Source organism: Lampetra fluviatilis, chromosome 3, assembly GCF_964198595.1.
Source record: "Lampetra fluviatilis chromosome 3, kcLamFluv1.1, whole genome shotgun sequence".
NCBI classification, from domain to species: domain Eukaryota; kingdom Metazoa; phylum Chordata; class Hyperoartia; order Petromyzontiformes; family Petromyzontidae; genus Lampetra; species Lampetra fluviatilis.
In genome coordinates, this window is record NC_136277.1 from 4,806,134 (window position 1) to 4,822,497 (window position 16,364).

At 41.0% G+C, this 16,364-nt stretch overlaps 1 protein-coding gene across 1 annotated transcript in view; it reads right to left on the reverse strand.

The window, feature by feature from the left end:
- Positions 1-16,364, reverse strand: part of LOC144948025 (uncharacterized) — a 71,974-nt gene that overhangs the window by 17,167 nt on the left and 38,443 nt on the right. The window contains exons 8-14 of the mRNA XM_078877456.1: positions 16,149-16,236; positions 14,839-15,020; positions 12,478-12,560; positions 6,142-6,230; positions 4,546-4,661; positions 2,223-2,333; positions 1,370-1,492 (exon numbers count right to left, since the gene is read on the reverse strand). Of these exons, the coding sequence (XP_078733582.1) occupies positions 1,370-1,492; positions 2,223-2,333; positions 4,546-4,661; positions 6,142-6,230; positions 12,478-12,560; positions 14,839-15,020; positions 16,149-16,236 (792 nt within the window). The remainder of the gene's footprint in view (positions 1-1,369; positions 1,493-2,222; positions 2,334-4,545; positions 4,662-6,141; positions 6,231-12,477; positions 12,561-14,838; positions 15,021-16,148; positions 16,237-16,364) is intronic.

A 16,364-nucleotide genomic window follows, 5' to 3' on the forward strand; every position in this document is an offset into this window, starting at 1 on the left:
CCACAACAGGCACTCATTTAAGGCTGAGTCGACCTCGCAGAAGTGCAGGACTCGTGCAGGTAATCATAGCTGGTTTTAGCCGTGAGCGGAAATCAAACTCGAGTTGCTGGGTTCGTAGCAAAGAGCGCTAACCGCTACCCATAACATTCCAACACACGAAGACAAAGATCCCCCGTATTAACTTAACAGACTATTGGGGCAAGTGCTGTTAGAGAGCATCTATGAATGCCGGCACGGCACACAAGGGGGTCGGTGGCCAACACCAGGCCCGGCCGCCTTTGTCTACCGAGTGGCGATGTTTACACACCGCACCAGGTACTCATTTGAGGCTGAGTTGACCTAAGGGAGTCCCAGGACCGGTTCAGATAATCATCACTGGTGTTGGCCGTGAGCGGGAATTGAACTCAGGTACCCTGGTTCAAAGTGTAGTGCACTAACTGCTGCACTACCGTTCCCCACAACATTCAAACACAGACACGCACACACAGGGCCGTGTATCTCGCTTCATCGGTCTGCCTTTTGCATTGTCCATCTCGTTTGCTCTATCTTATTTAATTATCTCTCTCGTTCGTTTCATACCCCTGCCGTCCCACATTTTACCATCCATATGTCCCTCACAAGTAATCAAGCCAGTCGCTTGCTCCATTCAAAGGATTGCCCACTTTGATTTTTAAACATGCGCATTTTGTAAAGGAGAATGTTTAAACGTAATCCTCGTGTATGGACATCCAGGCACTGCTTTTGATTACCGGGTTATGTTTCATGACAAGCATCTTTCAAAAAGTAAATAGCAGCAGGATGTTTAACAAATACATTATTAAGAATATTTCAGTAGGCCTAGTGGTTGTAGAGGCCTCCAGGGTACATAAGCATAGGTATTCTTTTGACCGATACTATGTTTACAAAAGGATAATCTCTGCAAAGGAGCCAAACAAGCCACGGTGTGACGTTCATCCCAAAAACTCTTCCTCATGTTGCCTCCTGGATTTGTGGACGCTGCCGCTGCAAACTAAAAAATTGAGTGCAATGTACTGCACATGGCAATTTCATTGGAATTAGAGTGTGCGATGTCACATGCACGTGACATCCTGTGTGCGTAACATTATACACTTACACGTTGTGAATATGACTGGACATGAGGGCAAGTGGCTCGCTTGACAGAACTGTAAAACATGCATTGCTTCACCCTTAGGTATATACAGGCGAGCACTCCTGAATTAACATTTTGACAGGCCCACATTTAGCTTGACACTCCTTCTACTCAGACTTGCAATCTCATGGTATATATACGATCCTAACTCGGCAATATAACTCAGCTAAAAAACCCTGTGAGATCATGTAATCTCAAGTGTGATAGATTCGCACTCACTGAAAGCAATAGAGATGTTGAATGGGATGTACACGTTGCCATCCTGGTGTTTGGGCCATTCCACAGTTTTCTCTGTGGGATCTCCAGCAATGTCCCCAGCCTTCAGTAAGATAACTCCACCAACTAAACAGAGAAGTAAAAACATTAGTGTTTAATAGGCACTGTCTCTTTTGCATATGTGTTAGTGGGGAGCCCTTGAGAAAATAAATATCGTACCATATTCATTAAAAGATAATTAAGAAATTGTCTGATATACCTAGTATGTATGACTAACTTTGAAAACTAATGACAAAAACGTGTGGCTTGCATTTTGAGGTATATTATATACCTTAATTCAGCCAGGTGGACGTATGAGAGTGTGTGATACATAATTTCCTAGGGGACAACTCATATCACACTATGTAAAACATGTTTATTCCTGGGTAGTATTATTTTCTAATTGCTTATGCCTCAAAAGTATATAAAATGGCTATTATCCCCCACAAACGTTGCTTTCCATATTCTGCTTATGATTTTATACAAAAAGTGGTCAACAGAAGGTGACGAGTGGCAGTTCTCACTGTGACACTCGATGATCCCCAAGGCATTCCTAACCTGCCTCAAAAATCATACATTCATGATTCTCAGTCACAATATGGGGGCTCTAACACCTTTCCTTATACAATGTGGTCTAAATATATTTTTATATACTTTGTGGACCATACACCTTACCATACAAATTTTTTACTGAACAGCTCGTCATATACTACATTCACAGAAGGCATTTAACCCTTGACAGAGTATGTGACTTGCAGATGGGATAGTAATGTTGCATCATTTAGTTTAGTACCAAGAACTAATAACGAACTCTTACCCATCCCTGAATCATGAATCGCCATGGCACTGGAGATATTGGTGAGGAGATCCAGAAGTGGGATTCTTAAGTCGCGAGGTTTGGGAGAATCCATGATCTTAATGAGCAGTTCTGCAGATAAATAACAGCAATTGGGTTAAGACACTCCTGCACAGTCCACATTTACTCAAGTTGGAATTAAAAACATTATAACTTGAAAAACCTTTATGGGAGACACCATGTCAAAAGACAAGCCAGGCAGCCGTCACACAGATAATGCTGCTCGACTGATTATGAGTGATACATCTGTTGCTAAACCAGAGCTGTCTATAAGAATACATGGTATACACAACGTGTGGTATACACACACAAGCAGATAAATAAACACATACACTTTCTGTATTTTAATTTGATATGGCGTTCTCTCTTAAGTGGGTACATGTTTAGGAAGTATCAGATAAGTGCAGCATTAACAATTTATTTTGTATTTGAAATTAGGTTTGTCAGTAAACTCAGGAAGAGGTTCCTTGGTGGGGCATGAGGAATGGAGTTTGGGAAACCCTGATCCGCACCATGGGTCCTCACCACTCTGGTGTTTGCAGTCGTCCAAACGAGCTGCAACTGCGTGTTACTGCACCCTGCGTTATTCGTCTTTGAGTTTAAGAAAAAAAAAAAATATAGAGCAGCTTGCTACTTGACCAGCAGAGAAAATGGTACTAAAGTACAGAGACACTCTGCTGGATTTTAGTGTACGTGTCATACCTGTCAACCCCTTATCAGTGCCTACCTTATTACAGACCAATTCAGATTTTATTGGTCACCCCGTACCCTTATAAATCACAACGTTCATCCGACAAAGTTCCATCACAAGGGAGAAACTAAAAAAAAAAATGTGCCCGTATTGAAACGGCTGTATGCCGTGTGGATCTGAAAACTCAATTTCCTTGTACAATAATGCAAGTTTACAGGTATGACATGTACACGAAGACACTGGTAGCCTGTCACAAACCCCCATGCTTCCTCAAACCCCAGTTGAGATCCCCTGATGTGGTTGCTCATGTTTCTGAGGTCTCTGAAATGAGAAGTGCTGGCCCAGGCGATGGACAGGGATAGCACAAAAACCCAACCAGTTTTAGCCCCAGCCTGAAAATCTGAAAAAGTTTCGACCTTCATCAACGGCACACACCCAGCTGCCCTCACAACTGCACATAAAGGTTGTCTGTTACACCTCCACTAAGGGGCAACAGCAGTGTGAAGAGCTGCACCTGTTGCCTCAGTCTGAGGCAACTACGTCATGAACTCAGAGCAGGTCTCAGCAGAGGCACGTCTGCTTAAAGAAATAAGAATATCTTCAATGAGTATTTGTAACGATGTCCTGTTAATCATGATGTTATAAGAAAACCAACAAAAATAATGAGTACGGTAAGTCCTTGCTTGACGTGTGGTGTTCACACAATGCGTTTTCTCAATAACACGGTTCTTCCATCCGGGAACACTTTTCGCACAACGCGGAACATGCACATTATAATGCAGTTTCTGAGTTGTCAAAGGCGAACTACTTTCTTGAGCTACGCGACTGAGTGGTGTGGGGAGCGGTAGTGCAGTGTTTAGTGCGCTGCGCTACGAACCTGCGTAACCGGGGTTCATTTCCTGCTCATGGTCAACAGCAGTGACAATTAACTGAACTGGTCCTGGGCCTCCCCTAGGTTAAATGAGTACCTGGTGCTATGTATAAACGTATCCACTAAGGTATGGTGTTGGCTCCCCACCCCCTGGTGTGCCGTGCCAGCCTTTGTGTGCTCACTAACAGTACTTGCCCCCACAATCTCTTACAGGCTATAATGGGGATCTTTGTCTTTGACAGTATGCTGAATTATACAGTATGCGGTGCTGTACCCTCAGTTATTGTCCCTACACTTTCTGTGTGTGCATTGTTCATCGTATCTCGCCAAACTTTATTGTTCCATTTATGGGGAAATTGTTTTCGCTTAATGCGCTTTTTTTTTCATGCGGAACTTTCAGGAATGCATCTACAGCCTTAAACGAGGACATACGATACATATAAGAATTTAAAATATATGATACAACTTGCCAAATTTATAATATTCTCCTTTGCCTTATTTATTATGAAGTCCCATCTCAATTTAACATCCAACAGTGAAATAATAAGGGTGCCAATGAGACATCCCTCTGCTCATAAGATTTATATCATATGGAATGACAGCAGGCAAGTCTGAAGTAACATCGACTAGACCACAAGGTGTTGTTGAAATTGGCAACCCTCTTGCATTCAAACCCAGGGAAACGTTTAACCCTTCCACAAGTGGTACAATTCAGTTCATACCAGGGCCCCCATTCCCTTTGAAAGCCAGGTGCAGAGCAGCAGTCTCCTCCTCTGGACCATCAGCTGACAGCATTTCATGAAGGCACTCTAGACTTGTGATTGTAGATTCGTCAAAGCTGTGAACAAAGCAAACCACATGCAGCATTATGTTTTGCAAAACATTTGGTCATTTTTGTAAAAAAAATTTAATAAACAAGTAATGAATAAACATATCTGCATTTATTTATCCACGTGAATATTAAATATTTGTATAATCCATCAACCTATGGGACTTCCAACACAATCTGTTTAAGTTGTCAAACTCTGAACCAGGTATGGCTTCAAGATCTCATCAGCAGTTATGTTTGATTAAAATAGAAGTACTTGATTACCTGATGTTGCTGGAAAGAGCTCTCTGTCCATAAGACGGAGTGAATTTATATAAAGTACCACTTTTTCGTAAATTAGGGCAGCATTATGAAGAAAAATAACTCACCAATCATATCTGGCTACCCAGCAGTGTTTATTATTTAACAAGCCTGCCAGCTGATGACACCCTGAAGGTCTAATCCAGTCTACAGTCTTCTTGTTTAAACATATGCTCCTGGAAGATATTGCTCTGAAAGTCCAGACTTTTACTTCATGTGGAGACACAATGAGATGTCTAATTATTCACTATTAGGGGTGCTGTGAATCCAACATGGCTGCTATTCAGCCATTTTCACATTTAGAATCTCGCCAAAAATGCAAAGCTGAATATTACCTGAGCCAAGTTAAATAACCAAATTACAGGTGTCAAATCTGCATGCGATTAAGAAGGGCCTGGTTGTGAAATGCAGTTTTCTGAGTAGTCCACTGGAAACACTTTCTTGTATCTATACACGTTTACCTAAGATCTCTCTCCTCTCATGTTGTCTGAATACATCGCTTGTTATCTTATATCTCATCTGACTATCCACTACATTCTACCTTTTAAGTATTTTGGAATGCATCTAATATTATCTCTATCATACCCCATATGAATGCATCTCATCTATTGTGGATACTTCTATGTTCACTATATTTAACTTTGCTCCATCACTATCTATCTTGTATATCTCCCATCTAACTATGGTGGAGTGAAATTGAGTAAATATATGCATAGCCTGTGCATGCATGGATGTCTGACCCTGTCGCGAAGCTCCCTTAAAGTCCAAGTCGCATGAACTTTGATTGTACCACCACAGTCATCTCTAGTGACACCACAGTCCTCTCTAATGACACCACAGCTACACTATGATAACAGTTGTAGGAAACTAGGAAACTGTCCCTTGTGTTATTGTAGTCTGGCTGTATGGCACATGTCCAAAGAGATTTTTACTTTGAATCCCATTTTTGCACCACATCAATGTAGTAGATCATTGTAATGAGTCAAGTATGTTAATACTTTACCATCTTGCATTATAACTCTGACCACACCTCATCGATAAAAAAAAAACAATTACAACGAAGTCAGAGGTGTTGGGAAGAAATAGATTAACAATTCCCAGATAAATGTACACGACATAAAGTCATTTAAACTGCAATAGCAAGCAGGGTGACGTCCTACTTACTCTTCACCAGAGGGCAAGTTCTCACCTGGTCACGCTGATCGCGTTTTCTATCATTCTTTCAACAGTCTTCACTTTCATCTCCAAATTATTTTCTGCAGATATTGAAAAAGGTAGCTGTTAGGCAGCTGACAGCAGAATACAGAATGTTCGGTGAGAAAATACGATTGGCAAATGATGCAGAGCACACTAAATAATGTGCTGGCAAAAGCAGCAGAGGAAACTGACGTTTCTTCTGACAACTTTCTGTCAGGTCCCACAAACTGAATGCTCATTTACAAATGTATAATAATCTTTGGGCTGACATTGGTGGCACCCAAGCTTCCATCATGGAACAAAACTTATCAGTACTTTGTAGTGCATGGTATTCCACTGATGTATATCTGGTATGTGCTAATGTACCCTACGTAGCCAACCGTGCTAATAAGAGGTGCAGGAAAGGACAACAAACTAAACACACACAAAATAAGTGCTAATGCATATGTATCAATATCTGGGGATTTATGGAAGTGGCACATTCATATTATAAACATTCTCGGTGACTAAATCAAACCTTAGGGCTATTGCAAGGTACTCACACCTCAGTCTTTAATTCATAGCAAATATTGATGCATAAAGTAAATGTTATTGTATAATGCTATGCACTGTATTACAGTAATAATAAAATATCTAATTATAATTTTCTCAATATAATTATTATTCAAATTAATAATGCAATTCAAATGTGTGTCTTCTTCGCATCATGCTGCAAAAACGTAACACGATTTCCCATTCACTTTGTCATTTGGATACTTGTCATTGATTCAATAAGGTTATTTGTAAAATCGATCTTTATTATGGAAATGTATAATGCTTTAAAAAAACCGGAACCTATTAATTAATTAACAGAATATATATATGCCCTTGATATAGTTCTTCAATATAATATTTTAGTATACAATGAACATCTATAAGTGACAAATTCCATTCTAATGCAGCAACAATCAAGAACATACTTTAACATAACTCATACAATGCTAATGCCAATGTGCATAAAAAACACATGTGTTTTTGTAAATTCTAATACAAATCTTGATTGTGGTGCTTCCATTCTTCCCTGCCGTTTGGCTGTTATCTCCGACTCTCTGAGTTGCATTGCCCTGTTAGGTGCCTCTGCATTAACGGGCTGGGGTCTCACTAACATGGCCACCTCTGCTCCCTTAGCCTCGGTGTATCGATGGTTCTGGCTGTGTCTCACTGATACGACCACCGTTGCGGTGGTTCTCTTGCGTAGACGCGCTTGCCTCACAGCACAGTTGGCAGCGCTGCAGCTTGTGTTACACATAGACATGACATTAACTTACTAATCCCCCTAATCTCCCTGCCTAATCTCTCCCATCAACATAGTGCTAATCTCCCCCATTAACAAAACTGACGTGCTTTCATCCGGGGATGGAATTCCTTACAGCTCAGACCCCGCTTGCTTGCCCATCGTCACATATATAACCTTGTTGTAACAGCTCTCTCGCTGGTTCAGCAGTTCCACTGCTGGATTATTGTTTCCGCCTGAGGACGACCGCTTGTGTTGGGATTTAAACGTCGTGATATTTTTTTTATACATACGTGACTTTACCGAAAGAACCAAAGAGTATCTAATAAAAATGTCACTGTTAAATTCTGCAAGTCGATATTTATCTTACCTCGTTATGGAAACTCAATGAGTGAGCGAAAGCTTGGGATCATTATCTATCTTGAGTTATCATTATCCTCTCATATCTTTCAACACGCGGCCTCCTATCTCTACGTGCACAACATTTCCTGTATCCATCACTTCCTCACCCCATCATTGCCAGTACCCTTTCCAGGACTATGCTACGGTTCAACTACCACAATGTGCTCCTTGCCAACCTCAGAAAATGGCTTACCACCAAACTCCAAACTGTCCAGCATACTTCCTCCAGACCTCACCAACACCAACAAACACATTCTGTACAAGTTGACATTCTTTTTATCTTCAGCCCTCTTTTGCACAACTCATAATATTGATGGGGTCATGCCAATCCATGATTTTTCCATAATCCTAAGATCATCATCATTCAATCTACTGCTGGATGAAGACTTCCCAAAGCCGCCTCCATCTCTCGTGCCTGCACAGGAGCCAATTTCATCCCTCAATCTCCATTGCGGGTAATCTCTCAATGTGTTCCCTCCTTTGGCTGCCACTCTATCATATATTCTGGTGATGTATCCTGCTCAAGACCATTCACTTTTCTGGACAGTCAACATGCAGTATCCAATGTGTGTATATTTTATAATCCATGAGTTTATAATGTTGCCTCTCAGTTTAATTCTAAGCATACAACTCTCCATAAATTATCTGCATATTTTTCAGTCTTTGTTCCATTTTGCCAATGTAAATGTTTCTGCCACATATTACCCCAGGTAGTACACACTGGTTAACCACATTCTTCTTGAGGCACACTGGTATGTTGCTTTTCATTATCAAGTTCAGTTTTCCAAAAACACTTTACACCTGAACTCATCCTCATATTTATATCATATATTTGATTTCAGCGCACCTTAAATAACTGTCCGTGATTTACATACTGTATATACATATACTGAATTCCACTGCAAACCTGTAACCAACAATTCGTTGAAATTAATCGAGACATCCCTCAAGTTACACTGAACTGAGCATAGAATGAGGCTTGTCCACATCGATGGCCCCATGGTGAGGGCCTGTCTTTACACACGGTGGCGTCTAATGAATTACAATGATGTGGCACTCATTTTATTGACACCAAATGGCTATGTAGCCAAGTCAACCCCAACTAGGATTTCAACTACAAACTTGTAATTATTTAACCACTCTGGCATCTGTCTAGGAACTTTTTACTATAGAGTATAACATAAAAACCCACCATTCGTTTGTTGCTATGGTTCGTACTTATGTTGTGATTAAACTTAATCAAACCGGAATATACTTGGCAATCACTGCTCCCAATCGAAAAAGAGTCACGAAACTTGGTGAGGCTTTCCTGGGTAGACAAGTAGTGTAGTAATCATTGTTGTTGTTTAATAGACAAAGACAATGTGTACCTTTTTCTTTTTTTTCTTCATTTAATTCTTCTTCAGTCTGTAGATTCAAAGAATAGAAGATAAAATGAAGAGCACATTTTCAATGCACAAATTGTGTACACATTATAATCCATGAATTTACGACTGAATTGAGCAATTACTGGTAAGTGAAAGGTCACATGGAGTTACTCTGTCTGCTGAGGGACCCACAGTATAAAGGAGGTGCATATCTGGTGAGATGCTCAGATCAAGGCACATGTGAGCAGTGCAACTGCACAGGAACCCCTGATCTTTAAGGATCCCTGGGGTCACTGTCCAGATGTGGCCATCGGTGAGGTTAACGTTCTCCTTACCCTTCCACCTTACCAGGAAGCTCTTTGAAGTCATGAAACTACAATTATACAAAACAATTATAATGTATACAATGCCCCTTAATCAGACTGTAGGCAGATGGATGCTCGTGGATTTAAATTTAAGCAGTCTATGAGGGAAGACGTATTATACATTGGAGATAAATGATTGATAACGAAGGTAATTGCTGCATTTACTATTATTAATTTAGGGAGTGTAAGTATCATTGGAGGAGCAATATATTTTCCAAGGCCTATTGCCCCAAGCTGTAAATGCCATTACTGTGCTTTTACAGGTAGGTAAATCCATGTATGGCATTAAGTTGTCTAAATCACATTTTGAAATATTGTCACATTAGGGGATAGATAATTAATCAGGGCTTGTGTTGTGCTTCATCAAGTGAAAAACATGAAATGCCACTATCTCTTTGCATTTGAATCGTCATGTATTTGATAATATCTAATCTGTAAATCTCAATATAACGGGGTTATATCATGTTGTCAGAATATAAACGCAGCAATAGCTGTGTATAAGGGGTGTTTTTCCAATTTTAGGATTAACATGAACTATCCAAAACTGTCCGTGGGAAACAACATTTAAGGCAAGTGACACCAAGGCATTACGTAACGTTAATTATACGTTTTTGCAAGTGACGTAAATCATTTTATCACACTGACAAACAAATGGCCGTATATGGGTACGCGAGTGTGTGTGCATGCATGGATGTGTTTGTGTGAGTGCAAAACAACCCCCATCTCTTTGTGGTGCTGGCAGATGCTACCACTGTGGTGTGTTGTGAGCAATGCCAGCTGACTACCCTCATGGTTCACCCGTGTCTTATATGAAGTAACTGAGAACCACGCAAAGAAAAATAATGATATCCCAAAAGACCTCAGGGATCAGGAGACCCACATCTATGGAAAGATGCAGAACTATCCCAATTGCTGGCAAACGTGGCCACTTGTGACAGTCAGCAAATTCCTTCGTGTGCTATGTTGGCCTTCATAGGTGCTCGCTAACAGCACTTCTCCAACAGCCTGTAAAAGCTATATTGGGATCTTTGTCTGTGAGTGCAGAAGTGAGAGCTTCACGCCACCGACTATGGAAACGTTAAAGCTGGGCATGTATGGTGCATGCCTGTGATTCATCGCTTTGGGTCACACACATTGCCCTGTAACACCCAGATGTGCAAGGCTGAAAAGTGGTAGAGAACAAATGGTAACAAAGCAAGTGGGTTCGTAGAAGGCTTGTGTGGACCTTTATGTATATTTTGCTCTTAAGCAAGCAAGGTGAGATTTTTCTAGAGACTTCAGTTTCCTGCAACACTAAGAAAATAACTCCTTATTAAAATTAAATCACCCAAACATCACAATGCAGGGCCCTTCTTAAAAACAGTCTCGGTGGGGCTTCCCTGGATTAGGTAAATATTGTTATTTTTTAATTCCTAAAAAAAGCTAATGGAAAAAGAAAGGTCAAAGGATTAAAATGTAAAATGTTGAATAATGCAAAAGGAAAATAAAAACAATTTGGGCCCAAAACATCTCATTCCAAATCCAACATTTAAAATATGAATTATTAACCCAATTTGTATTCCCAATCTGAATTGTAATCATTTGTTTCTGCAGCTGGCGACTAATGACATATACAGGTATCCCTCGATTTACCAAAGGGATGTGTTCTTCCAAAAACACAGCGTAAAACGAAATTTCGTAAATTGGAACAGCTTTTTCCATTAATTTAATGTACAGAATTATGGATGTGTTTTGTACAGTCATTCCAACTCTACTCCTAACCGAAAATATATATACCTAAATCACTTTTCACAATACAAAAATAACAATGAAGAACACAAGTATAAACACGAATAAATAATAACAATATAAAATAAAATAATTAACTTTTTCAGGGAACTCACCAAATGATCTGCATTGTGGAATGACTGGAAAGGTGATATGGAGGCGTGACTGTTGCACTGTAGGGATACCGTGACTTGTGTCGTGGATGGATGATGCATCGTCTCAGGTGGTTCTTGTGTGATCTCGTGGCGTGTGCCGTGTGGAATTTTGTTCATGGGGAAATTCGATTTCGTTAATCGAGAAGTGTCCATAATTTGTCAATTTCGTGAATGCAAAATTTCATAAACTGAACGTTCTTAAATCGAGGGATACCTGTCACATGAAAACCCAACCTAACTGGCTGCAAATGTAGCAGTCCTTAACGCTGGCTTGACAGGGTAGTGACTAAATAAAAACAAGTATAACTTAGACATTACAAATCTGAAGGACCACACATTCGAAGAATGTAAATGCTGCATCTATAAACTGGGCATTATATAGTGACCGCATTGTGAGTACCGAACTAATCAGACCCATTCTACATGTTGCAGTGTTCCTCTCCCTCCGCTTCACTCTCACGAGTCCCAATCCTCACTCTCTCCCCTGGGATGTCTCCCTCACCCCGATTGTTTGACTTTCCCCATCGTCTCACCTCACTCCTACGAGAGGTGGAAGCAACAGGAAGCAACTGTTGCACATCACACTTCTGAAAGCACCTTTTGATTCGAATAAACCCAGGAAGGTGAAGCCTTAAAATAAACATACAATCACTATGTCTTCACCATTTACCGTTATTTTTAGTGCCCTGCATGCTGCACACTTGGTGAATGACATTGCAACACAACAGTAAAGCAAGAATTTACCTTACTGGGGTCTTTAGATTTGCCACTTTGACATTTGCATGCCTAGTGATATCACGAGGTGCACTTTCCAAAGCAGGATAACAAAACAGTTACGTTTTGAGCATCTTCAGATGCTGTTTCCTTGAAACAGTACATCTGAAATTATTGTTGTCAGTTACATATAAACATAATTATAGTTTGTACTCGAAACAGAAATATACAAAACACAGTATTAACTTAACACAACCACTGTATGAGCATCCACAGACACCGCACCTTCTTCCTCCAGAGGCCCACGCGGCGGTGCAGGGGCATGTCCTGGCTCCAGGCCACCACCTCCATTTTGGCACGAGTGCCAGCTGTGTGAGTAGCGCTCTCAGTGAGTCACAGCATGGGCGTGCGCTCTGCTGCACACTCCATTCAATCACACTTCTCACGGTGAGCAGCCTGAATACATGTTACTTTCCTATTACTGAATAGGCATTAGCACGTCACATCAGCTTATTTAAGGGGCACTTAGTTGTTGCTTTATAATCTATATTAAAATGTCAAAGGTTTCCATCTTTTAAATTAAAGTCACTGTAATATGGTTCTACATTACAATAATAATGAATAGACCTTAGCGTGCATTTTCCTAGGACTTCAGTTTCATACAACACGAAGTAAATAAAAATAGAACCATAATTAAAATGAAATTGCCCAAACATCCCAATGCGGGACCCTTTAAACAAAATATTTGGAGATTCAGTGAGACTAGTCTCAATTTTTTTGTACAAAAACAACAGTGAAAAATGAAAGGTCCATCCTACCACAAATGCATTTTTAGGTGGGATAGTTGCCCAGGGTATGACAGTCAACTGTGTAACTGCATAATGTGCCGGTGTAAACTAAAAGACTGTGCAGGAGGCAAGGGGAAACACCTCCACACTCGTTCTCTCGTCGTGGCTCAAAAAGCTGAGTACAGGAATGGGATCGGATGGGAAGGTGAGAGCTTGAGTCAAGGCTGCAATTAGCAGGCTTACTGCTCTCCAGAGGCACATTTACTCCCTAAAAATGTAAGTCATCACGGATTTGAGGGTGATAGCAAGTTGCATAAATACTTGAAACCATAGGTAAATTATTATTTATTTTACAATATAGACTATCCTGGAATAACAGAGCCAACCTCATACAATATATAGTTTTTTTAAAAATAGTATTAGGTAATATTCACTTTCAAAAGGAAAGGAAATGTGTGCATATCTATGGGACCTTTTTTCAAGATCAAAATGATGAAATAAAAAAATAGGCTTCACCCTGTCTGGCAATAAAACAGGAGGTGTTAGATGTTCAAACACCAAATAGATACCTATTGCAAGACATCAAGTCTGGATTAACCACATACACTTGTGGTAAAACATGCCAACACACAAGCTCTGATTTGTTATGCATTATCTTTGTAACTGATTTGCCTACACCAAACAGCCTTCTCTACAGCCTTGTCTCACCAGTGTTAGACCAGAGAATGCCAAAAGGCGAAGAGTATAAAGGAAATGCAAGTACCAAAGTATTATATTCTTTGGGTCTGTCGGTAAAGTCACGTGGATAGGTTCAAAGAAAATAGCAAAAAACTACGACGTTTCGATCGCAACACAAGCGGTCGTCATCAGGAAGACATCAGGAAGACGACCGCTTGTGTTGCGGTTGAAATGTTATAGTTTTTTGTTATTTTCTTTGAACCTATCTACGTAATTTTACCGAAAGACTCAAAGAATATGAATTCCTGCAGTCATGAAAGCTTTAAGTCAAGATTTATCAAAGTATGAATAGCTCGGGTTGAGCAGTTACATCTATGGGACCATTTTGTCAGAATCAAAATCGTGAAAGAAAAATAGTCTTTACCCTTAATGCTGGAACACATTAACACCTGTTTTATTGCCAGAAAGGGTAGAGTCAATAAAAAAAATCCACAATTTGTAAAACAGGTTTTGCTCTTCTTTTACTCTAAAGACTGCCGATTGACAACAAGAAGCAGGACTTTATGATTTGCACAAAACTGACAAATGTTTCTCACTGAGAACAAAACAAGAGGCATCTTCAAAGAATATTCAGATATTCTTGGTGTTATAATCAAGTCACCTGCATCTGGGTCTGCTATTATATATATATTTTCTCAAAATATTCAGTAGTCCTCCTATATGAAGCCAGCCAGCGGCTTGCAATCGGAAAGTTACAAGTTCAAATCCTGGGTGATGGATGACTCGGCCCATTATCTTTCCAGTTAATAAATGAGGTACCATTTTGTGGAGAAGTCCAGGGTGGTTGTGCTAGGGAATTAAGGATGTCCACCACTGGCTAAGAGCTGTACACTGGAGATGAGCACCACATCAATGCTCATTTTAACAGCAACTCAGTGACCTATTTGATCTATAAAACACAGACATACGCATTGCTTTTGTGGACTAACTCAGGCAGCACTGAATAGCCTCCAGTTGGTATAAATATTATGCAAAATAATTTCAAACCGCTCTCTCAAGTAGTCACGCTGCATTGGAAACTGTTGGAAAGGGGTAGCGTAATTTATTTAAAATACATCTTTAATTGTCCCAGATGACAATGATAAAACCTTCGCCTTAAAATTAATTATAAGTAATGCACCTGGAGCAGAGGGTCTCTCCAACGGTGGTGGAGGCGTCTGAGCTGCCACCTCGTATCCGTACAGCTTCTGCACCTTGGCCACGTCGCAGGGGCTCAGGGAATTGCCATGCCCCATGTGCAGCATGAGGAGCGGGTTCTTGGGGATGATGGTCGGGTTGCGCTCATCCACCGAGCCCGCCGTCCTGAACACGAACAAACACAGGTACTCATATATGTGTAGCGCTAAGTACAGTAGAATGAGGAAATATGGGTGTAGAGGCAAGCACTAGGGTGCGTGGTACTGGGTGCTTGCAGAGAGAGGCTGATGAGTCCTACCGACAAGAGTAGGGGATAGCAGCCACTCCGCCAGCACAGTGAGTGAATGCCACATGATTGGTAACTGGGGAGCGTGGTGCGGGCTGCTGGCAGAAGGGGGCATATGAGGACGAGTCACCCTGGCCTCGGGTGAAGCAACATGATGGGTCAGGGTGAGGAATGTGGGGCCAAGGTGACCGAGGGAACACGGGAAGTGTAGCCGGGAATCTTCTGGATAGTTCCTGAAGGGGGCGTGGTTAAAGGCGGAGCTAGGCCACGCCGAGAGAGACTGTATACTTGTGTGTATTAGGGTCACTGAATGTGTTACGAGGTGCGTGAATGCCCATCCTTGTCAGCCAAATATAACATAGTTTCTAATATTAGACAAACTTGTTGATAAGCTAATAGACAAAGTCCGAGATTCAGGTTGAGCAGAACACCAGGTTAATGGCAATCACAGAAACAATGGGTGTGAGGCTCTGGTGAAGGGGTTTGGTAGAGTTTTCCATTTAAGATAGTGAGTGAGTCTCCAGTTAAATAGTGAATGGAAAAGCAAGCAATTTAAGCGAGCGGAAGTTAGGCTCTTATTAAATAGAATAACAAAAGCATACAAGGTGAATCAATGGTTATGAAGTTTCAATTACTTATTAGGCAGGGGGACTGTCATTGGGCAAATGGATAAGGGGCATCACTGTATAAGCAACATGGGGAAGGGGACTCAGAGTGAGCGACTGAAGGGTGTGGAGACTGCATTCAGATTCGCAGCTCAATTCAAGGAGGGGATCCAGCATCAGATTGAGGAGTGCAACATCGGGGCTGGCGGAGTCTGGTCATTAGGTGGGTGTGGAATTTCATGGCATATTACGGTTTATATAGCAGAACAATCCATACATACAAAGACATGCATGTGCACAGTGAAAGTATGGATTATGCGTGCAATGCAAGAGCACTATTGTGTGGGCGCAGATGTAAATGTGGATGTGCGGTGGTGCGCTTATGTGCGGGTGCATACATACATGCTGTAGTGAAGAATGGAGTTGTAGTCATAAGGCGCTGACAAATCCTGAGGATTTGATTCAATTTTCACCATTTGGCATTTCCATTCTGAAAAAGAACACATTTTGCCAACGACAACCTGACCATCAACCACGACCTCAACAATGTTCCTCACCACAGACTCAAGTCCCGATGCCCCTTCTAGGATCACGATGTCACCAACTTAGAATCTCACC